The sequence below is a fragment of the Stigmatopora argus genome, chromosome 16, assembly GCF_051989625.1.
Source record: "Stigmatopora argus isolate UIUO_Sarg chromosome 16, RoL_Sarg_1.0, whole genome shotgun sequence".
Classification (NCBI taxonomy): domain Eukaryota; kingdom Metazoa; phylum Chordata; class Actinopteri; order Syngnathiformes; family Syngnathidae; genus Stigmatopora; species Stigmatopora argus.
The window spans coordinates 10,000,001-10,024,478 of NC_135402.1; the positions used below are offsets into that span (position 1 = coordinate 10,000,001).

The 24,478-nt window shown below is 39.4% G+C and overlaps 2 protein-coding genes across 6 annotated transcripts in view; one reads left to right on the forward strand and one right to left on the reverse strand.

Annotated features, from left to right (window-relative positions):
• The window catches only part of LOC144090774 (uncharacterized), a 38,074-nt gene extending 23,963 nt beyond the window's left edge, over nt 1–14,111 (reverse strand). For all 3 annotated transcript variants that reach the window (XM_077622559.1, XM_077622558.1, XM_077622556.1), the window contains exons 1-2: nt 13,908–14,111; nt 490–3,943 (exon numbers count right to left, since the gene is read on the reverse strand). In XM_077622559.1, coding sequence (XP_077478685.1) covers nt 490–3,299 — 2,810 coding nt within the window. In that variant the 5' untranslated portion in view covers nt 3,300–3,943; nt 13,908–14,111. The remainder of the gene's footprint in view (nt 1–489; nt 3,944–13,907) is intronic.
• The window catches only part of LOC144090778 (BCL2/adenovirus E1B 19 kDa protein-interacting protein 3), a 35,520-nt gene that overhangs the window by 4,893 nt on the left and 6,149 nt on the right, over nt 1–24,478 (forward strand). For all 3 annotated transcript variants that reach the window (XM_077622569.1, XM_077622570.1, XM_077622571.1), the window contains 3 exons: nt 18,145–18,260; nt 23,448–23,598; nt 23,689–23,770. In XM_077622569.1, coding sequence (XP_077478695.1) covers nt 18,224–18,260; nt 23,448–23,598; nt 23,689–23,770 — 270 coding nt within the window. In that variant the 5' untranslated portion in view covers nt 18,145–18,223. The remainder of the gene's footprint in view (nt 1–18,144; nt 18,261–23,447; nt 23,599–23,688; nt 23,771–24,478) is intronic.

Genomic DNA, 24,478 nt, shown 5'->3' on the forward strand with positions numbered 1-24,478 from the left:
TAAATTCAACATTTAAACCCTGGCAAACCCTTGATTCAGCTACTAGCTGTGAAAGCTTTGAAAATATCCCTTCTGTCAACGTTTCATCATCCAAACTTTGTAATATCTGCCACTGCTTTAAATAGTAACTACGACATTGATGCTTTTTGCATCAATAACATTTTTACACCCAATTGAATAATTTTCCTAAACTTTCTGTTATGTAGAAACATGAACTATTATCCATGTATCTTCTTTAGTACCTTGCCCTTGATAGGGTCATAGATGAGCTGAACTCTTTCCTAGATCATTTTGGATTCCTTCTAGCTATCTTGATGGAATACCCTACCTGCCTACACCTTGGACCTGGATTAGTTTGAGCCAAATGCAAGAAAAGCATAAACCAATAAAGCAAACAACATATTCTGAAGCTAAAGCAGAGATCGGAACATTTGTGTGCTAGTTAGAAATGATTGTGAATTGCTCGTATTGAAATTAAATTTGCCTCACCCATCTCGTTCAGCCTCCTTCTTCTCCAAATCTTGTATTACATCCAGTAGGATCTTGATGGTATTCTGGCTGGTCTCTAAGACCCCCTCCAGGCTGTGGAGATGATTCTGAAGGCTTCGAATGTCTCGTAAGGGCCCGTTGGGACCCAGGAGCTTCTCTGTCACTCGGGCTGGGTCCAACTTGCACTTAGCTCCAGACACCAACCCTCCCAGAATCTCCTGCACCTGTCTCAGTGTGTCAGCTTGGGTTGGAGTCAGAGGCCTTTCCTGGGAAACTGCACACCCCTTAGCCCCAGAACAGCCCTGCTGGTTTGGAGGGATTGTGTGTTCGCTATTGGGAACGTTGGCTCCTGCACAGAGGATTTTATGTAGTACCCCAAGCTGAGCTTGAGCTGAGTTGAGACAGCTAGACTTAAAGCAGGCCTTGGCTGGAGAAGAGGTTTTTTCTCCCTTCACCACACAAACTGGTGGAGTTTTAGCCCTCTGCTTAAGAGAGCTGGCTCTCTCACAGAGCTTTACTTTGTCTGTGCATTTAACATCTTTCTTGGGTTTCTCTTCATCCTTGTCCATCTCGTTGGCCTTGCTCTCTGTCCTGAGCATGGGTGTACGGGCTGCAGCCGATTGCGGGTCGTTTCCCTTTTTACGTGGCGTGTAGGGTGGAGGCGACGGTGCAGGAGGCGGGAGTCTAATGCCCCTCTTATCCTGAGTGTTCAAGGGGGCCTGAGAGGGAGGGGTGTACGGCGGTGCTGCTCGAAACGAGTACAGAGGGACGGCCTTTGTTGGCGTTGTGCAATGGTGCACATTGGGAAGATTAACCAGTGGTGGTGGAGATCTGCACGTTGTTAATTTTGCGAACATTGAGGAGTAGGGTGCTACGCCCATGCTGACTGACGAGGCATTTTGCAAAGGTTGACATGGGATGTTGCACTGCGCTACAGTTTGGATTAGGGTTGCACACGAAGGGGTAGTAGGATTGTGGAGAGACCCTGATGTATGGGTTGTAGTGTAATAGGAGATGGAGGTGCAAGACAAAGCTGTTTGTGTCACAATTGTGCATGTTTTTCCATTTGTAGCTGGATACACATTTTGTGGCTCTGGATGAGAAATGGTTTGGGGTATATGGTGACAAGCAGCCACATCTGGGTTATTTGCAGGAGCAGGAGTAGGAGTGAGGCATGGGGGGATTACTGGTGAGGCCACGTTTGGGACAAGAGAGTTCGCGTTTGTAGTGGGGCATGCTGGTGATTCTGGCAACAGTGTGGAACAGGCAGGTAGTGGACTATTTGATTCTATTGGTCTCACATGAGTATAATATGGTATGGCGTTTTGGATTGCAGTGGGTGCGGAGCAAGAAAGTGGAAGGGCTGTGGAGGGAGGCGAGGAGACAATTGCCGGCTCAATTGACGAGAAGCAAGGTGGCTCAGTGCATGCTTCAGGGTTCTGTGACGGTGCACTTGCAGAAGGCGGAGATGTACAGTAAGGCACAGTAGTTATTTGCATGGGGAAAGGGTCCTGTGTCACATTTGCTGGCATATGACTCTCAGCTTCAATTTGATCTGAGTTTGGTGATTCCAGCGGAGGTGGCGAAGGACATGGGCTGGGAGTTTGCATCTGGGATGGTTGATGGACTGTAGCAGGGGGCAAGGGAGAATTTGTTTGTACCTGTGTGGTGCACTGTGAAACATTTAAAGGGGGGGCCGAATTGGAGCTGTTGTCTTGAATCTTGACAGCAGTTTGAATTTGTATAGTGGAATATTTCGAATGTGCGGACGTGCAATCGGTTTCAACTCGTGAAGGTCTGATATCAGAATGCGACAGAGTTGAACGAGAACTCTCAGTCTGAGTAGGAGTGGTGCAATAGTGGACTTCTTTTCCAGGATCACTTGTTGTCCTGTTCAGACGCTTTCTCCTCCGGACCAGCGAGGGCGTGACACTTCCTTGCCGCTTAGAGCCGTCTCGGCTGGACGTGCTAAGACAGTGGAATAGCTCGGTGTTGTGAAGGACTGATGGAGGACAACTATGCCTGGAGATTTTTGTGGCATCAACATTTGATTTCATGTCCACTCGGGACAATTTTGATCTCCTTTCAATCACAGTCCGCTCCGCCGGCCCTTGGGGACCATTAAGATCCCTTGAGCTTGAGGGCGCCTTATGGTTGCTTGTAAGGTATTCATCCTGGGAATCCTGTTCATCGTCACCGTCGATGCCCAAAGAATCCCCTAGGCTCTGGGTACGAGGGTGTGTGGAAGAGAGAGACTTTTTCAGGCATGGTGAGGTTTGGATGGCTGTGCTGGTGCTTGGCTTCCGCGTCATTGGCAAGGTCAGAGAGTTAGTCGGTGGTGCCCAGCATCGACGAATGGGGCCAGGCGTGAGAGGGTGTGGAGGGGCCCTGGCCAAAAAAGCAGCCACGACCTCGATTGTACTGGCCATGTCTCCACGAACTGCTCCCACCACAGAGGTCTGACCAGGTAGGCTGCCAGTATGTAGTCCATGCTTTCCCTCCCATGGTCCCTTAAGGGACCTACTGCTGTTTTTACGCAGAGGATGAGGACTATTACAGTCTGCCGTCGACCTCTGGTGGTTGCTATTCTCTCCTGTGCCACTATTGCCGCTGCTACTGCTGCCGTCCTCCAGGTCTTTAAAGCGAACCTGGTGAGTGCGGTTGCGACGCCGCCTCAAGCGACTCTCAATGTCTGGAGAGTCCCGATTGAGCAGCACCGAACGCACGGTCATCGTTCCTGACTTTTCCGCCAGGGCACTCTTCCCATTGGTTTGGCCTGACAGCAAGTGGTTGGGCTCTTTGCTCACCATTGCTCTTTCTTATTGCTCTCCTCCAACATCGAACAACTCTGGGTAATCCAATGTATCGCAAAAGCCCAGCTGTATCAGTGCATCACCGAGCGAAGCGATTTCTCGTCATTAATAAAGCAAGAGATTTGGAATTTCAGTAAACTTACTCGCAGCATAACAGCTGTTTGATTTTGGGTAATGCACAGGTTATCCCTTGTCTTTAACTAAAGGAAAATTCATATTCACAGGTCAAGATGGCGAACCATCAAAAGGATGACAATAAAGTCCAATAACTTCTACACGTGGCAAATTAAATAAACGCAGCATCAATTTTCTTCAAATCAATGCGTGTCTTTTGTTGCTCTTTTTTCTCCTTCTTCTTTGAGAAAGAGTATAAATAAACAGGGAGGTTGCAACCTGTCCTTCAGTTTTGTGCCCATCACATTGGCTCTTCAACCTCTCCAACTGTTTTGTCCTCCAGGCCAACGAGGGGCAGGGCGGCCAAGTTATAGACCGGACCTGCTCGACTCTCCATCACACCCGGCGTCATTCGACTTTTGTGGCTTTCACTTTCTTGGTTTATCGCCCCTCCTTTAAATCTCTTTTCTTCTCTTGGCCCTTGTTTCACAAAGTCATTTCCTTGTGGCTCAATACAGTAGAAACTCCTATAAAAAAGAGACAGAGATGGAGGTGTGAGAGACTGTTCCTGTATTATTCGCATTTCTATTGTAACACAGCACACTGCATCCTTAGCATAATGAAGTAGCGATAAGGTTGGCAGCTATTTTAAAAATGCATGAGCCAGGTCAACGCCGAATGGAAGAAGAGATCACTCCAGCCAGCGTAATGACAGGGCAGATGTGGCCAAAGAAAAGGCTAGACTAAACACAATAGGCAGGAAAGGAGCTTGTAATTAAGTTCCATTCACAAGGACTGCGGGCAACACTGTTTATGTATGTATGTTTACTAATGTCACTATAGCAGCACTGACATCACTCAGGGCAGCATGTTGTGACTCTTATCATATCCCTCACACGCGTGCTTCATACGCAATTTCTCCTTTCCGCCATGTTTGAGAGTCAACGGCGACGCTTTCAGGCTCCTTGATGATGTTCCATGCTGACACCCTTTCTGATTCATCTGCTCTCCGTGTGACATTCTGTCCGCCACGCTCGGCTGTGCTCTCGTCACTCCCGATTCAACACCGCTTCCTCGTCGACGCAACACTTTCATTCACTATCCATCCCATTGACATTTGGCCTCGCACTGTGCCACCTCCATAACCCGGTTTAAAGTCTGGTGCACAATTTCAGGAATCTGTCCTGAACTTGTGTCTTTTCTCTGTATCCCAAAACTTTGAAAACGGATATCAAGTTTCAATCTTGTTAAAGTTAGTCACACAATGTGATGAATTGGACTATTTTAGTTGTGATTTCTTGACTTTCTTTGCTGTCACTGGACATTTTCTCAAGTTTTCTTTCAATAGTGTCAATATAAATATAGAAATACTTGATATATACATATATAATTGTTTGTATTATACATATGGATGATGTCCAAAGATGCCGTGGGTCTTTTGCTTGACTTTGGAGCAGACAGCGTAGAATTGATTCCCACTCAGTGGCGGTGTGATTGTGAGGGAGAATGGTTGTGTGTTTCTATTTGTGCCTTACAACTGACTGGCCACCAGTTTAGGGTGTAGCCCGCCTTTTGCGTGAAGTCAGCTGGGATAGAATCCAGCTGCCCACGACCCTGACAAGGATAACCGATGTTGAAAATGAGAACTTCCTGCGAGACGTCCAATTCAAATTTTTGGTGTGCCTGGCAGCAATAGGCAAAATAGATTGGAGATACTACTTAAAAATGTAAAAGAATACATTTATAAAAGCCACCTTTTTAAAATCCAATTCACCTGAAAATGAAGTGTTTCAGGCCCGATTTCTGATCATGTGATCAGATCGGGGAGGTCCCTGTTCAGTACATTTAGTAAGAGAGTTTCTCAGTATCGCACGCGATTATTTTACCACCTTTTACAGCCAATAACTTCTGATAAGTGACAGGCTAATTCTCTGTACTCTTCCCCTCTTTTGTCTGCGGGTAGGGTAATTAGTGACGCCTTCGCAGCTCCCAGGTCATCTTGAGAGCGCGAGAGGAAGCAGCACCAGAGGGCTGACATTTTTATTTACGCTTCTCTTTCTCGCCGCTCTTTGCGAGGAGAGCATCTTTGTCACATTTGCAAAAAAGCACACTTATCGGGATTAACAATGATTAAATACGTAGCCTCGAGGCCAAATATCAAGCTAGTATACATGCGGATACACTAATGGATTTAGTAAGGAATGATGGGGATTCCTGTTTATGTTCTTATCACCGCTGAGCCTCTTATGATGATTCACCTAGACTACTAAATCATCCCAAGGTACAAGGGGGAAACTATATGAAGAGCACATACTTGGCAAGGTTAACTTGTTTTGGAGCAACAACAGCAATTTCACTGCAATAACAGTCATTTGTTCTCAGAATAGCATCATTGCCATATCATGTCGATGGCGTCATACGGGATTACTGTCTATGTGTACGTGTGTGTGTGTCTAACTAATTTTCTGAACCACTTTATCCTCACGGGGGGTGCTGGAGCCTATCCCAGCCGACATACATGCATATATATATATATATATGTATACACATATATATATGTGTATATGCATATATATATATATATATATATATATATATATATATATATATATATATATGTATACATATATATATATGTACACATATATATATATATATATATATATATATGTACACATATATATATATATGTATATATATATATATGTACACATATATATATATATGTACACATATATATATATATATATATATATATGTACACATATATATATATATATATATATATATATATATATATGTACACATATATATATATATATATATGTACACATATATATATATATATATATATATATATGTACACATTGCATGTGTATGTATGTATGTATATATATACATACATGTGTATATATGTATATATGTATATATATGTGTGTGTGTATATATATGTGTATATGTGTATATATATGTGTGTGTATATGTGTATATGTATATATACGTATACATATATATGTGTATATATATATATATATATATATACATATATATACGTATACATATATATGCATATATATGTATATATACGTATACATATATATGTATATATACGTATACATATATACGTATATATGTGTATATATATATGTATATATACAAACATATATACACACATATAGATACACATTTATATATATTCGCATCTTTGAGCATATTGCCGTCCTTATGGTTTTTCATTAATATCCCCTATCATTCAAGGCATCTTGCAGAAAAACAAAAAGTCAGTTTTTGAACCTTCACCCCAACTAATTGTCCTCTGTGCCCCCATTCCGTTCGTCACATGGCCATCGCTCTCCCTCATTCTCACCCATGCCATCTTCAGCCTCTCCTCTTTCTATCTTACTTTCATCTTTCATCTATCAGCTGTGCCACTTGTATCATGCTTGCTCCTGCTAATGCTACAATGCAATTTCACGTGAATGTACGCCCCCTCCTCCTCGCCACCATTACAACCTACCGCTCCCACCTCTGCGCACTTCCTCCCTCCGGTTCCAAAAATTTACGCTGACAATTTAATGAATGCGGACCCCGTTAATGGCGGCCGGGGCCGAGGCCAGCCCTTCCCCACGTGTGACATTTTCATGTTGAAGTTTATTGGCAGACTGGAGATAAATCACCGGATGGGAGGAAGAAGGTGTGCGAACACATAATACCACAGTAGGGCCCATAACTCTCTGAGGTTATTATTTAAGCTTCAGCACAGCCTGCTCGCCTGCTGTTTACCACTCGCGGGAGGCTTTTTGTCACTGTTCATACTACCAATGCTATGAGGTCATGTCTCTCGGAAGGATGGAGAGGGAGTGAGAGAGAGAGAGAGAGATTAAATGTGATCACAGTACACATTTAGAATTTCTGTCACTAATTTGAATATGCCAAATTTACCCATGAAAGTATTGAGCTTTTACTGGGGAAGTGACTATTAATTAAGCAACAAAAATTAAAAAAATCATATGGACATTACATTTTGGTTCAGGTAGGCCGTAATAGAGATTATTTTGATCAAAAACAACAATTTAAAAATAATGGTTTTAAACAAAATTCAAATATATATTTTAACAACTGGCAGTCCGGTGGAGCGAGTGGTTAGCTCGTCGGCCTCACAGCTCTGGGGTCCTGGGTTAAAATCCAGGTCAGTCCATCTGTGTGGAGTTTGCTTGTTCTACCCAAACCTGCGTGGTTTTCCTCCAGGCTGGCCACTGATACAGGGTAATCTTTACTTTGGATCTGGTTTTTAATTTATTATTATTATTATTATTATTATTATTTTTAAATACAATAATTGTAACTAACCCGCCTCTGGCTCAAAGTCAGCTGGGATAGGCTCCAGCACCCCCGCGACCCTAATGAGGATAAAGCAGTTCAGAAAATGAGATGAGAGAGAGATTTTAAAAACTCATTGGCTTTGATTGAGAATTTAAATGTATTTTTTTATGTTAATCTCTACTTTGGATCTGGTTTTTATTTTATTATTATTATTATTATTATTTAAATACAGTAATTGTAGCTAACCCGCCTCTGGCCCAAAGTCAGCTGGGATAGGCTCCAGCACCCCTGCAATCCTAGTGAGGATAAAGCGGTTCAGAAAATGAATGATTGAATGAATATAATTAAAGAAAAAAATAACTCATTGGCTGCCATGAGTGCAACACGTCCAACCTATTTTGACAATTTTTTAAACTATATTTTGATTTTTTTTAAAACATTTTAATTAAATTGAATTAAAACAAACAGATAACTATGCGTTCGCAGTGAATTAATGTAATTAGACAAAAAAGACATCCCTTCAGGCAGTTAATGTTCATCTTGATGCTCACATGAACCAAAAATCTAATGTCCCATATATGTAGACATCAGTTTTTTATGAGTTTAAATGTTTTAATGCACGTGTCAAAGTGGCGGCCCGGGGGCCAAATCTGTCCCGCTGCATCATTTTGTCTGGCCCGAGAAAGTAAATCATGAGTGCTGATTTTCTGTTTTAGGATCAAATTAAAATGAAGAGTATAAATGTATATTAAATTTCCTGATTTTCCCCCTTTTAAATCAATAATTGTAATTTTTTAATCCATTTTTTCTGTGTTTTAGTTCAAAAATCATTTTGTAAAATCTAAAAATATATTTAAAAAAGCTAAAATAAACATTGTTTTAGATCTATAAAAAAACTGAATATTTAGGGCTTTTAATCCAGTTCTTTTAATCCATTTATAAAAAAGAAATCTAAATATTATATCTAAAATGGTCCGGCCCACATGAAATTGAGTTGACGTTAACGCGGCCTCGTGACCAACCCAAGTCTGACACCCCTGTTTTAATGACTTAGAATAGAGACTTTCCCTGTAAAGTGTTAAACATCAGACAATGACTTATCACATTGTTTGGCTGTGTTCCGATTTTATCAAACAGAGATACGAAGGAGGTGGCAGTGAGCGGAAGAGGGAAGAAAGGAGGTAGACACATTTGGTTATATTTAGTGACGTTGCGAGACCAACTGCGAGAAGTCAGACCAAGTGCGATGGAGGAGGCGATGTATGAGACGGCAACCAGAGAAGGGCGGTGAGGGGTTGGGGGCAGAAAAGAGGAAATGTCACGGCTCGGGTTCAGTGGAGTGGGAAATCAGGAGATTCAGCATGTCAGAGTGTTTAAGGAGGAACTGAAGAGGAACTAAGAAAAGCTATAGGATCAGCAATGGACTTGGCAAACACGCTGGCATCATGGGAATTTACAACCTCTGCTTTGCGTCGTTGGAGATGGGCTTGCAGATTGTTATTTCGTCAGCTCAGCATTGCAAAGCCACACGGGGGCACGTGGGCTTGTTTTATTTGACATGCTAAAACTGGGTAGGAAGTTGAAATGCAAAATCTGCAAGACAGACAGTGAATGTGTTGCAAATGCTATTGCAGAGATCATAACAAGAGGGAAGAAAAGTGAAACACAACCATTAATGTAAATATTAAATGGAGTTACACTTGTGGAGCACTTTTCCACCTTCGAGGCACTCAGCGCAAATGTCATTAAGGGAGGGGTCCTTTCAGTGAAGAATAAATACTGATGAGGATTCATAATATATTGTAGTTTAATTGCAATATCGTGGTACCTTGACCGCAAAATCACCACAAAAATACTTGTATCACCAATCATCTGTTCCCATCTAAATAAATGAAAGTGCCTTTAGCCCATTTCGGTGCCACCCAAAATTTTAATGTGTTTTTAATAGATAAATAGCACTCTATATTAATAGACTGCTTAAAAAGAAATGATATTAAACTTTAACGTGTTTGATGGAATTTTTACATCTTATTCCCATGGTTTAAAGCAGAAGAATGTTTAAAACGAGTGTGTGACCTGGTAGAAGACTGTTTTCAAGGTTTGTATATGTATATGTGTGTATATATATGGAGCAGCGGCGGTCCGTGGAATTCCTAGCGACGCCTTCAGCGAATCAATCCAACCCTCAAAAACTATTTTATGGCTATAAAACCTCTACTGCAGCTACAGCTGCGACACATAAAAAAGAATCAATAATAACCTCATACAATTGAAATATTATTTAGGTATATAGCCATATTTTACTCACCCAAAATCCTTATCCATCCTCCTTTCTTTCTTCCTTCTTTTCTATCGCCATCTAAGCTAATGCTGAAAGTCGAGCCTGTCCTGTCGTATTTCTGGCATACGTTTTTATTCGATTTAGTGCTGAAAACCTTTGTTCCCGTTTGTGACAGATTTGCTTGCTTTGGAGTTATCCGACCTTTCTTAATGATGTCTAGCTTTTTTTTTTCTTGAAAAGTCCGTCTTGAAAATGGCTTTAAATCAACACAACAATATATTTGCTTGTGCAGCTCGCTCCAGATAGTTTGGTAGCTCGCGCTAATCCACTCTATCACTAGCCAATCATAGTTGGTCAAAGCGATGACGTATCCCTACGCCTGCGAGAAGGCAATGACGTATCCCTACGCCTGCGAGAAGGCATTGTGGTGTTGCCAACTCGAAATCTGATTGGTTAAAGCAACAGTCTTATCGACGCTTGTTTAATGCAGCAGAGCCTGCAGAACTGATTGTGAAGGCCTTGAGGCAGATTTCTGACCCTGGCAACAAATAATGGCTCAAATGTGATTGGTTAAATGCTTCAATATGAAAACACACATCTGGAAGCAGTGCAACCAGGGGGAAAAGCAATGAAAGGAAGCTAACAGACAATTTGGAATTATTTAATAAGTATTGATGGACAAAATACAATATATGATTCAGATATTTCCTAGGCCAGCAGAGAAGGTATGGAAGGCCCTGACAGCCCGCCACTGATATGTATGTATGTGTATGTAGGTATATACGTATGTATCTGTATGTATGTGTATATATACATACATGTATACATACATATAATGTATGTATATATATGTGTGTATATATATATATATATATATATATATACATATATATATATATATATATATATACATACATACATATATAATGTATGTGTATATATATATATATATATATACACATACATTATATATATACATACGTATATGTATATATGCATGTATATATATATGTATATATGTGTATATATATATATATATATATATATATATATATATATATATATACACATATATACACATGTACATGCACATATATATATACATATATATATACATATATATATATATATATGTGTATATATATATATATATATATATATATATATATATATATATACACATATATACATATATATATATATATATATATATATATATATATATATATATATATATATGTATATATATATGTGCATGTACATGTATGTATATATCAAACCAATTCCGTGACATTATAATTTTGGAAATTGGATTAGTCCTTCCTCGCAAAAGATAAAGAATAGAACAAACTCTGAGGTAAAGTTGTAAACAAAAAAATCTATTTAAAAAAAGCATGAATTTTTGATGTTCGTATTGGCAGACATGAGCCAAAATCATGTCTGTTTACTCGTGCCCCCTCTGGCCACCGATTCAGGGTGTCCCCGCCTCCGGCACGAAGTCAGCTGGGATAGGCTCCAGCACCCCTCCGTGACCTTTGTGAGGATTAAGCATTTCAGAAAATGAATGACTACAAAATGGCTTGGTGGTGGGTTAACACTGCGCTCTAGTCTTTTTAAAATTAGTTATTTCATAGAAAGGTGTGGTGTGTGACAATAGGCGCCTGATATGTTTTGTTCTCCTCAACAAGCCCAGGGAAAGTTAGCAAAACTGGATGGAAACATAGCGGAGCATTTAGCTGCCGAAAAAGCCAAATGTTTCCCTCCGGGCTCTCGGGGGGGAGAAAAACAGAAGCGTAAGGAGAGTGATAATTGGAGCACTCCGGGTGAATGCTAATTACGCTTGTGTCTACCGCGTGTCTACGGGCAAATGTTTGGAAGCTCAACTTTGGCTTTGAACATAAGGAAGGATAAAATCATTAGATGTTTTGCGTGCATGTTGTTTGGCTGCCAAGGAGTTCAAATAGCATTTTAATTTGAAATCCTGCAAATAATGGATATCTGGAAGGCACAACAGCAATTTGGCTGAAGCAGGTCTTACACTTTTGTAGCATTTCCACACACTCCGGTTGTTTATCTTGACTCGCTGGCACATGACTGTACATTTTAAGAGGACTATTGGTGTTTGCCTCTCAACGTGAAGTGAATGACAGTTTTTATCGCTCTGGTGTCCCCCAAGGAAGTCGAGCTCGCTTACGAGTTTTCCATGGTTGTGAGCGCCGTGTCTCTGTCGTGGACCAAAAATGGAATGTTTGATATGAAAATCCCGTTGTAAGCGGGCTAATACATGGTGACGAGGAATGTGACAGTGGGGGGCAGTTTTTTTGCCAAGCAAATTCAAAGTCAGCATCAACGTTTGATGTTTTTTAGATTTCTGTTTTAACACACACAAAAAGACACTGCTCAAGAGCGCAGCCTTTATGTAAAATTGATTATATCCATGCACATACACACTAATAAGCTTGTGCACAGGTGCGTGTGACAAAGAGTATTACTATTGACATTGCGCGGAAGGAATGAACGACATTTTTTAAATTTATTTAACATTTTGTTTCACTGAGGTGAACATGATAACCATGTATTTTTCTGTCTTTAAATAAGATCAGATCAGTAAGTGTATCAATTTCATTTAAATGATACATTTATCAAATGTTATGTTTTAAATTGAACACTGCGGGACTGGAAATAACAAAACTTAAATTAGGTATGGTTTCATTTATGTCCGATTATTATTATTATTTGATTATTAAATGGCAAAGTAAATGTTTAAATTTATTTATTAATTTTCTAATTCATGACCACTCAAAGACTAAATAATGAACAATCAGATATAAGAGTAACTGCGTTTTATGTTTTGTGGGTCTAAAATTAGATATGAAGCAATGTAAAATGAATGCAAATAAATAGCAAAATGTAAGGAATAAAATACACAGCACACCTAATAAATAATCCCATTACAAATATATATTTAAAGTTAAAACATTAGCTTGTTAAAGCTCGGAAACCGTTATTAAAATTTAGTCAGTGTCTTATTTATACTGTCGAGAGTGATTGAAAGGTAACTCATTTATAAATACTTATAATTCATTGTTGTTATTTTGTCCTCTTTTTGTCTAAGGTCCATGACATACATGCATGGCATTAAATAAATGTTCTTATCAGATGGGTTATTATTTTTTTAAATTTGAAAGAGTTCCCTTGATAGTTTCTCGTGAAATCAGTTAATATGGTTTCCAGGGGTCTTGAAAAGCTCGTAGCCCATACCGCATTAAAATAAAGTTGAATGCAATTGTATATAAATATATATTTGTACAATCTGTAGTAGTAAATTGATTTATTGAAACAACATTGCTCTGTACTACCTCGTACACTGCACATACACACAGATCCCACTTATCCTATAGCAACTGTATACTAATGGGATTCCCTCAGTCAATGTTTCCTCCCCCTTGTGAAACTTTGTGGACCCCCCTCTTCCTGAACACACACACACACATGCAAGGGAAGCACTGTCCTGGAATCTGCAAAGCTCGCACCAATAGAAGCACCTCGCTCATCCGTAAAGCATCCCATAAAGATGCACAACTGAAGAAAATAACACCCACATTTGCAATAATGTCCACCCGCGGTTATCTCGATGCACACACAAACCCGCCGTGCGTACATCACCAAACGCAAAACAGCGAAGCAACCGGGATATGAGCACATGACCGTTCTTGCGGGGACCCCAAAAAAAATCCTGACGCATGTCAGGGATGCCTTTTGAATAGAAAGATGTTGGAGAAAAAAAAAGATACAGGCACAACTGTAGATGATAATGGTCCAAACAAGAGGCTACTTAGTCTAGCTGGTCTCATCGCCACGGCGATGCTGAACTGAGTCACACGTACCGTGTCTCTCTCCTCCTCCGGTCCTCGCATCCCTCCGGCGTTGCTCGTTATATTCCCGCCGCCGCCTTCTTCCTCCGGATGGCTCCCGTCTCTCTCTTGCTCTTTGTCCCCCACCGCCCCTCCCCGCCTTGGTCTCCCCTTCACGTGGGGACCTTGATGGGCATCCCTGGGAGCTGGCTGCCTAGCGGTCGGAGAGCTGCGAGTGGAAGTGAACGGGCAGGAGGGGGAGCAAGACGACAAGAGTGAGCAAACAGGCAGTTCTCTCATGTGCTCAGTCACCCTCCCCTCCCCCCTCCATCAACGATGCTGTGGATTGCCCCCCCCCCATCCTCCTCCCCAAAACACACACACACATTTTGCTTCGCTCCGACCATCGTGACCTCCTCTCGGTGGTCGCCATGCAAGCCCACTCTCGATCCTTTCAAAAGGAGATGCTTGGCGGAGTCGAATGAAAAAGGAGATTAGATACAGTTGTGGGAAAAAGACCAAGAAAGTGGGGAGAGGTAAAGTGGGGAACCGAGGCCCGGGCATTTAGTTTTCATGGTGGGAAGGAAAGGGTTGGAAGAATACCAAATTCAAAGAGATAAGAAAAAAAAATGCATTCTTTCATTCATTCATTTTCTGAAACGCTTTATCCTCATTAGGGTCGTGGGGGGTGCTCGAGCTTATCCTGGCTGACTCCGGGCCAGAGGCGGGGGTCACCCTGAATCGGTAGCCAGCCAATCACAGGGCACAAGGAGACGGACAACCATGCACATCACACCCATACCTAGGGGCAATTTAGAGTGTCCAATTAGCCTACCGTGCATGTTTTTGGAATGTGGGAGGAAACTTGAGTACCCGGAGGTAACCCACGTGAGCCCGGAGAGAACATGCAAACTCCACACAAGTGGACTGACCTGGATTTGAACCCAGGACCCCAGAGTTGTGAGGCTGACATGCTAACCACTCATTCGCTGGGCCTCTAAAAGAAACAGGCATGTTAGATTTATTTAACATTTCAAATTGTCCAGCGTGTCAATCGGTTGTTTGTCCACTTGACCCTGTGACCAGTTCTGGGTGAACTTCAGCGACTTCCCATAGACAGCTAGAAGAACGTGCCAGAAAACCTAGTGAAGATAAGGAGACACTGGAGATAACATAGATTTATGGATGGAGATACTGAGATGCAAGTGACCTGAGTTAAAAGTCTTTGGACACAGAATCTGTCCACTTTTTATGTGAGGGGGGAATTTGGTAGGTTTATTCAATATGCACAGCATATAAAAATCAAGGCTGATTAATTACATGAATTAGTTGTAGAATTAAAATGGCTAGTCGTGGATAGATCAAAATGAAATTTGGTAGGTATGTAGGTTTTTTGTCAGGTCTGATTAATTACATGAATTAATCACAGAATTAAAATGTCTCGTCTGTTAGTCGTGGACAGATCAAAATTAAACTTGGTAGCTACATATGTTCGTGGAATGCGTACGCATCGATCCATGGAGCTCGATTTTTAATTTGGTTGTCTCTATTAGTATAGAATAATACATTGCGTAATTAAACACATTAAATTGCTCCTTTTCCGTTATTCATTGAGAGATGGGAATTAAATTTGGTAGGTATATTCTCCGGATGCAGATTATTTACATGGAGAAATTACGTAATTAAAATTGGTATTGGATTGGATTGGATAACTTTATTCATCCCGTATTCGGGAAATTTCATTGTGACAGTAGCAATAGGGTGAGAATGCAGATACAAGAAAAGGCATAGTTAAAAGTTAGACAGTACAGTCACAAAGGCCGCAGAACAACAAAGCAAAAGCACAAAGTACAAAGCAAATCAAAGTAAATGGGATCATTAAGAATCACCAAATCAAATCATTAAGACAGAAAAGCAGCAAAAACACAAAACGAGCAAGAGTGGACGGAGCTACCGCCACTGGCTGCCACTTGAACGGCGCCATCTTGGTTGCGGTAGCAAAAACGAATACAGACTCAAAAAGACGTTGTAAAGTTGGACAAAAACTGGAACCACACTCAGGAAGTCTTCCACAAGATGGGGAACTTCTGCAGATTGTGACCGAGGTAGAGAATATGCAGAGTCACTCTTCCAAGCTTATCCGCACAGTTCCTCAGTAGTCTGGAGCTGAAGACAACAGTAGCAGAGTAGAACCCCTCGACTCCATTTCCGGCCTGGTAAGCGCCAGCAGCTCTTCCATCTTATCCCATGATGGAATGGTTGGTCAGAAGCGTTGCTTCTTCTCCCGGCACTTTTGTCCAGCTCCGAATTTCCAGCGGCATTGAGATGTTGCTCCTTCTGCTAACAGCTAGTCACGTGTATGACAGCGTAGGCATGGCTGAATGGTTCCAAAAAAGAAGTAGCAGAAAGAAGCCAGGCTAACAGAACAAGGAAAGTTGTAAAAACATTAAAGTAAAAACATTATTCTTAGAGAATGATTATTGGTAGGTATATTCTAACGATGGCGGCCCGGTGCCGTGAGTGGTTCGCGCGTCGGCCTTATACTTAATACAATTTAAAACCCGATCTTTTTCCTTTTTTTTACCTGTTTTCGATCGTCTATTTAATAAATAAAAGTAGAAGGAATTTAAGTTAGTCCTTGCATCCTTTGGGTTAATTTTTAAGCGGCCCTTGGAGAAAAAAACAAGTTGGGACGGAATGCAGCTGCTCCAAGAGCGAGACATTCAATCCCGTTTTTCATCAGCCCGTGATCGCTTTATCGCCCCCATCCGCCCAAACTCAAACTACGTTTTATTTAGCTTAGCACGCATGTTTTTGGGATGTGGGAGGGAACAGGAACACTCGGAGACACGGGGAGAACATGCAAAATCCACACAGGGAGGTTGGAACCCACCTGTAATTGAACCCTCAAAGTCAGTAGTGTGAGTTGGACATGATAACCACTCTACCTCCATGCCATCTGAATTTAAGAATACAAATCACAAGTTTAAGCGGCCCAGTGTCCGTCCGAATAGTTAGTGTGTCGGCCTCCTAAGGCTTAAAAAAAAGAGACATAGTATAGTAAGACTTTTTTGTCAAAAAAACGACATCGTATATATAGCAAGGCTTTTTTTCTCAAAAAACGACATGGTATAGTAAGGCTTTTATCTTAAAAAAAACGACATAGTATATTAAGGTCAAGGGTTTGATCCCAGATCTGGACCTTCCTGTGTGGAGTATCCATGTTCTCCCTGGGTTTGTGTGGGTTTTCTTAGGGTACTCTGGTTTCCTCCCACATCCCAAAAAATTGCATAATAGGCTAGTTGAACACTCTAAATTTGATTAGATTAGATAACTTTATTCATCCCGTATTCAGGAAATTTCACTGTCACAGTAGCAAGAGGGTGAGAATACAGACACAGAAAAAGACATTTTAGATATTAGACACAAATTGCATCTAGGTATGAAGCACATTTGTGACCCTTGTAAGGATAAGTGGTACAGAAAATGAATGAATGAAAATGACAAAATTCTCTGAAAATAAAGAAAACAATGATAAACACAACCAAAGGTCAGCCATTTTTGACCTCAGAAATATCCAGACACATAAACAGAACTGAAAAATTCCATTCCGTTTTTTTTTTCAAATTTAATTAAAATTTAAAAACGAAACAAAAAACATTCTTTCCGCCGAGATGCACACTGAACAACCAGGTGGTGCAGCCGAGATAGGATCCAATTGTGGGAAGCAAGGGAACAGATGCAAATTTGTTAAAGAGAACCAGGAGAAGAACGAGAAAGACTTTCAGGCTGCTGCTTTAGTGTTAACGGTATCACATGATGGCCATTGAGCAAGCAACTGATATTTGAACAAAAACAGCATAGTAACCCTCCCGCTATTTTATTATAACCGACTCAACAACAAAAAATAAACCCGTAAACCCTTCCCTTGTTCGACATCCAAATGTAAATAAAACATGAAGCTTATCTAACTAACTCTCATGTTGATCTGTCTCTAAATAAATTATATAACTCATCAGCAGTGAAACTGCTGGTGCACAACTTTTGCCCAATCAAAGATTCAAAAGACATTTTAATTGCATGTGTCATCTCACTTGAGATTTGTTTTTTTTTTCTTTTCTTAAGGCATGCTGGTCTGTTAAATGTTTTTGTTTACACAGTCCTGCCTGGCACGTGGTGGGAGGGAGGGGAGTGAAAGGGAGGGGAGGAGGAGTGTGCAGCATGGATTAGCACAGCCTTAAGGGACCTTTTTATATTTTGGTATTTTTAGGCTGGACCAGGCGGGCGCAAAGCCACCTGCCCCAGGGGAATCACTTGTTACTCAGCATCTCCTCCAGGAAGACCAAAGCATGTCTGGTGAGCAGATACCAGAGGACAGCCTCTACGGTGAGCATCTCTTTTTGATTACACTGGGCAGACCCTTTAAAAAAAAATCATTTTCTGAATCGCTTATCCTCACAAGGGTCGTGGGGAGTGCTGGAGCCTATCCCAGCGTACTACAGGCACCAGGCGGGTACCCTAAATTGGTGGGGTACACGGTCTTTTGGTCACCCAGAAGGTTATTGATAATTACCATTTAAATCGTTGCTCAAATTCCCTAAATACAAACTGCGAATTACCATTTAGTCATACTTAATGCCCTATTAATTATTAGGCTAAAGAAAAGCTCCAAATTTCCCGGACTTTTATTATTTTTTGTAGGAGAACTTGTTAAGACCCTGACTGACGTAGCTTCCTAAGGGAACAACTCATGTACATACAAACTCTTATACAGTCACACGTCTGCTCAGTGAAACTGCTCATGGTCATTGTTGGCTTTTATTGATGCGTAGACCGTGTTGTTTTACCTTGTTTTGTCGTCGGTCTATTGGTCGTCGGTCTTTTGGTCGCTGGTCTTTTGGTCGCTGGTCTTTTGGTCGCCCGTTGTCGCGGTCCGGGCGACCAAAAGACCGGCGACCAAAACACCGGCGACCAAAAGACCGGCGACCAAAAGATGGCGACCAAAAGACCGGCGACCAAAAGACTGGCGACCAATCGACCGCACACGATTGGTGGCCAGGCAATCGTAGCCGAGGAGACCTATTTTTTAATATTAGCATTGAAAATGATCATTTTGACGAATCAACTGGCATTTGCTGCTAATAATTGAAATGAATAAATATGACTTTTTATTAAAGCTGCGCGTAATGAGCACCCCCCGTGACCCTTGTGAGGATAAGCGGTATGTAAATGTGAGTTCAGATATTTTTCCTTTCTTTTTATTTTACCTATTTAATTTTGTAAACTCTATGATTGTTTCTCTTATTCTTAAATAAAAGACAATAAACAGAGGCAACAAAAAAGTTCGGGTTATTTTTTTTCATATTATCGAAAGTTCCAGTTCAAATTATTTTTTTCAAAAAGTAACGATGCAATATTGTAAAAGTAATCCAATATTAGTATGTGTTTTAAATATTTATATTATAATGTAATGGCGGAGGGTTCATGTATAAATTATTGATGTTGATTTTTTTTTAAATGCTTTTCTTAAAAAAATATATTATTATTATTATGTAATTTATCGGTTGAAGAACTCGAAAATAATGAGTAACCAATTGGAATTTGTTTTTAATAAGTCATAATGTGAGATTTGAACTCAAGAATAATTCAAACCAAAAGGAATCTTTTTTGTGTTTCAAGGCAAAATACAAAGTTGATACATAATGAATTAAAGTTAAAGTAATACAAGAGTGCATGTGTAATAAAAAATATTTTTTTCAAGACTAAATGAGCATTTTTGTAAAATTTACTTTTTAATTAAAAAGAAAGCTATTAATTGGGTTTGTATTAGTACTTTAATTTTTTTAAGAATAAAGCTGTGCGTTATACACTTTAAAAATAGTTTTAAATACTACAAATATACGCTTTACTTTTAAAATTTGCGAGTAGAAAGTATAGTTGCAGGATATTTACGTACTATTTAGGGACCTACTACCGAATAACACAGTGGTTATTTTTTAGCTTGCTGTTACCATGGAAACACATTCGCTAACTCACCTGCCTGTATCTCAGTAAACCAATAAAGTGTGAAAAATTTCTCACTACTTATAGTTTGTTTGCAGGCGAGTTGCGGAATTATTCTTACCAATACTGTTGAAAAACTTCACGGAGGAGGTACTTATATATTGTGTTAATTGTATGAAAAGTGGGGGGTTGCTGCAGTGCAGAGCAGAACAAAACTTTTTCCTGCACAATCCAGAAATTGAATTTCAACGTTTAAAAAAAGTTGCATTTGAGAACATTTCCTGAAATGCTCACTTGTGACATTTGCTAATGCATATTGTATATACTCCAAAATTGAACATCCAGTCGTGCCGTGCTATTGTTAACATATGCAGATACATGCATTCTTGTCTAATTTCCCATTAAAATACCACTACCAATATCTGACTCATTAACATGTAGTATATACATACATATATACTCTAAATATATACACATTTGCATTTACTATACATACATACACACACACATATGCATAGATACATTTTTATTTACATACAGATGTATGTATAGGCACACATACATAGGCTCAATATTAACACTTTCGGTACCACTGATGGATATAGATAGATAGATGTATAGATGGATGTTACATGTCAAATCATGTGCCTGTTTTCAGCTTTCAGCTTTGAATTTAAATGACTGTCGGAATGTCGGAATTTGTGTGTGTGTATATATATATATTGGATTGGATTGGATAACTTTATTCATCCCATATTCGGGAAATGTCATTGTCACAGTAGTTAGAGGGTGAGAATGCAGATACAGGAAAATACATTTTAGACATAAATAGATAGGTAATAAATAAGTTATTAAAAAATACATAAATAAATATATAAATAAGCGTGTTGCTGAAATATATATATATATATATATATATATATATATATATATATGTGTATATGTATGTGTATATGTATGTGTATATGTATGTGTGTATATGTATGTATATATATATGTGTATATATGTATATGTCTATATATATGCATATTTATGTATGCGTATATATGTGCATATATATGCATATATATGTGTATATAGTATATGCATATATATGTATATATATACATATATATACATAGGTAGAGGTAGATTTATATATACATATATGTACACGTATATTTATATATACATATATGTATACGTATATGTATATTTATATATACATATATGTATACGTATATGTATGTTTATATATACATATGTATACGTATATGTATATTTATATATGTATACATATATGTATAAATATATACGTATATGTATAGTATGTACCTGTTGTTGCTCAGTCAGTAAATTACATAAGGTATTTAAAGCCCCACGACAACAAACATTGTAGCACAAGAATTGCAGATAGATCAGCAAAGTGGTTATGTCATAAATCTCTTCTGTAGGGACCAACACACTATCACAGAAAAGCCAAACTAGGGCAATGGCACAGATTCCTTGCTTCATTCCACTCGATGCTCTACTGTGTTCAGTCATGTCATACGCGTGCACACACGCACGCAATCACGTAAATGGAGGGAGGCTGTGATTGGCTGTGAATTCTGTGCAGAAACAGATATGGGCAGGGCATAAGAGGGTGAATGGCTAATCGCAAACAGAAATAAGATCTTACATAAGCGAGCAAGCTGTCAGGCCTGCTTACTGTTGAGCTGTATGTGCACCAACACCACCATGAGCATTTGTGTGTTGTGTGTCTATATACTGCATGTGTGTGTAAGTGCATGCGTAAACCCGAATGAATCTTTTGTCTTCATTCAGTCATCGCTTGTGTACATCTGATTTTCATTAATGGCATTCAAAATCATCTCTGTTTAGTGACCAAAGGCTCTCATAGTCACTCCCACAAGAACACGAAAAGAAACGTTCTTGTTTTATTCCGAAAAAGAGAAAAAACGGTAACTTTCAATTTATGGCTACAACACATTCTAAAACAAGGGTTGGTTCGCGGGCCGCTTTAATGTCAACTTGATTTCACGTGGGCCGGACCATTTTAGATATAATATTTAGATTTTTTTTAATAAATGGATTAAAAGCCCTGAATATTCAGTTTTTTTGTAGATCTAAAACAATGTTTATTTTAGCTTTTTTATATATATATTTTTAGATTTTACAAAATGATTTTTGAACTAAAAACACAGAAAAAAAATGATTAAAAAAATTACAATTATTGATATAAAAGGGGGAAAATCAGGAAATCTAATATACATCTATACTTTTCATTTTAATTTGATCCTAAAACAGAAAGTCGGTACTCATGATTTACTTTCCCGGGCCACACAAAATGATGCGGCGGGCCAGATTTGGCTCCCGGGCCGCCACTTTGACACATGTGATCTACGCTATTAATTTGACGTGGAACTAAGGGGAAATACCGTAATTACTCGAATATAACGCGCACTCGAAAATAACACGCAGGTATAACTTTGGGCCAAAAAAATCTGGAAAAACGCAGTACTCGAATATAGTGCGCACCTAAAATTTCCCGCTGACGAAAATCAGAAATCTAACCTTTTTTTCTTCGTTTCACGATTGTTTTGTTCAAACAAATTTATTCATTAGAATCCTTCAAATGAAAAGTTCCTCTCTCTCTTTGTCTGTCCTCTCATACATCTCTTCGTTGAGAATCCTATCAACGTCCACGCTTCCTTCATCCACTTCCTCTTCCTCCCACAACACATCATCCGATTGGCTTTACGAGATGACGTAAAATCCGTGCGTCAAAGTGAGTTTGACAATGCTTTTTTCGATCGAAAATTTGTAATTTATTTTAGTTATTGATTATAACACTGAACTGAGAGAGGGTGAACTGAGACGGGTACGAGGCTAGAGGGGGGCAGTGGTGGTCTCGGCTTCACGAGATGACGTAAAATCCGTGCGTCGGCTCTACGAGATGACGTAAAATCCGTGCGTCAAAGTGAGTTTGACAATGCTTTTTTCGATCGAAAATTTGTAATTTATTTTATTCAATTCAATTTCAATTCAATTTATTTGGCAAGAAAAAGCACCAGGCTAAGGGCCATGTAACAAGACACAAAAAAAAATAAAAAATAAAAAAAATAAAAAATAAAATAAAAAAAAAAATAGTTTTTGATTATAACACGCACCCCCAACTATTGGAATTAATTATTTTGCAAAAACCTGCGTGTTATATTCGAGTAATTACGGTAGTCTAGACAACTGGCAATTTAATTGAAAAAAAATTGGGGAGGATTGCCGCGCTCTTGGTGGTAGCCCACATTGCCCATAGCATAAACCGTTTCTGTCACTGAAAAATTTACTTAAATACAAAAATGAAGTACCGTATTTTCACGACTATAAAGCGCACTTAAAAGTCTTACATTTTCTCCAAAATAGACAGGGCGCCTTATAATCCAGTGTGCTTTATATATGGAAAAAAAATTAAATGTATCATTCATTGAGGGTGCGCTTTAGAATGCGGTGCGCCTTATAGTCGTGAAAATACGGTATTTGTATTTTGTTATCTAACACCGCTGTGTAACATCTGTATCCTATTTCATAAGGCTCCTGGGTGGAACTGGAGGAGTTGATCGCCGCGGTGAGCCGCAGAGAAAGTCTCATGGGGCCAGAGGACAGTATCTCCTCCGCTCTGCAGGGAGAGCTGGAGAGAATCCTTCTCGAGGCGCAACTGGAGTGTGAAAGAAACCGAGACAGGTGGAGTTTTCAACCACTGAATGAATATTTTTTTGATGTACAGTTGGCTATAACATGCAAGTTCTAAATGGAGTATAATAATGTCCACAGTCCACCGCAGGTTGGGACTCCACATTCGACCAATTCCCCAAGACCCTCTAGTGATCACGACAGTGACTGTATCACCATACCGGTACCCATCTTGTTCATCTTTGTTAAAAACTCTGTGTTAAGCATTTTCCTCATTAATTCATAGTGTTGAGGATGGATGGATTTGCCCCTAATTTGTTTGTATTAAATTATTGGATTTTCAGGGATATTTTGCTATTAGTTGGGTTAAATACACATACAGATAAAACGAAAAACTTGCTTTCATAATAACTTAACTCTTTCATACCGTTATAACAGTACACAGAGGTTAATATATAATGTTAATATATCTATTGTTATGAAATAGTTCTCATCTGATTGCTTACTAACGACATCAGGAGAATACTGCAGTATAACAAAAACAAAATGTGTAATGTAATGTAATTTGCAATTGGAAAAGAATAATGCCAGAGTTTCGAGGATAGTTTTACAAAAACGAAATGGCTTTATTTGAGGAATTAAATATAACTCTCTGCCATTGAAAACAGTAGACGTCCTATCCATTTGAACTGTGAGTTTTTGCATCAAATATGCTACAATTTAATTAAAATTGAATTCAAATTAATTCATTCATTCATTTACTGAACCAATTTATCCTCACAAGAGCCGTGGGGGTGCTGGAGCCTATCCCAGCTGACTTCTGGCCAGAGGCGAGGGACACCTTTCACACTCATACCTAGGGGCAATTTAGAGTGTCCAATCAGCTTACCATGCATGTTTTTGGAACATGGATTCGAACCCATGACCTCAG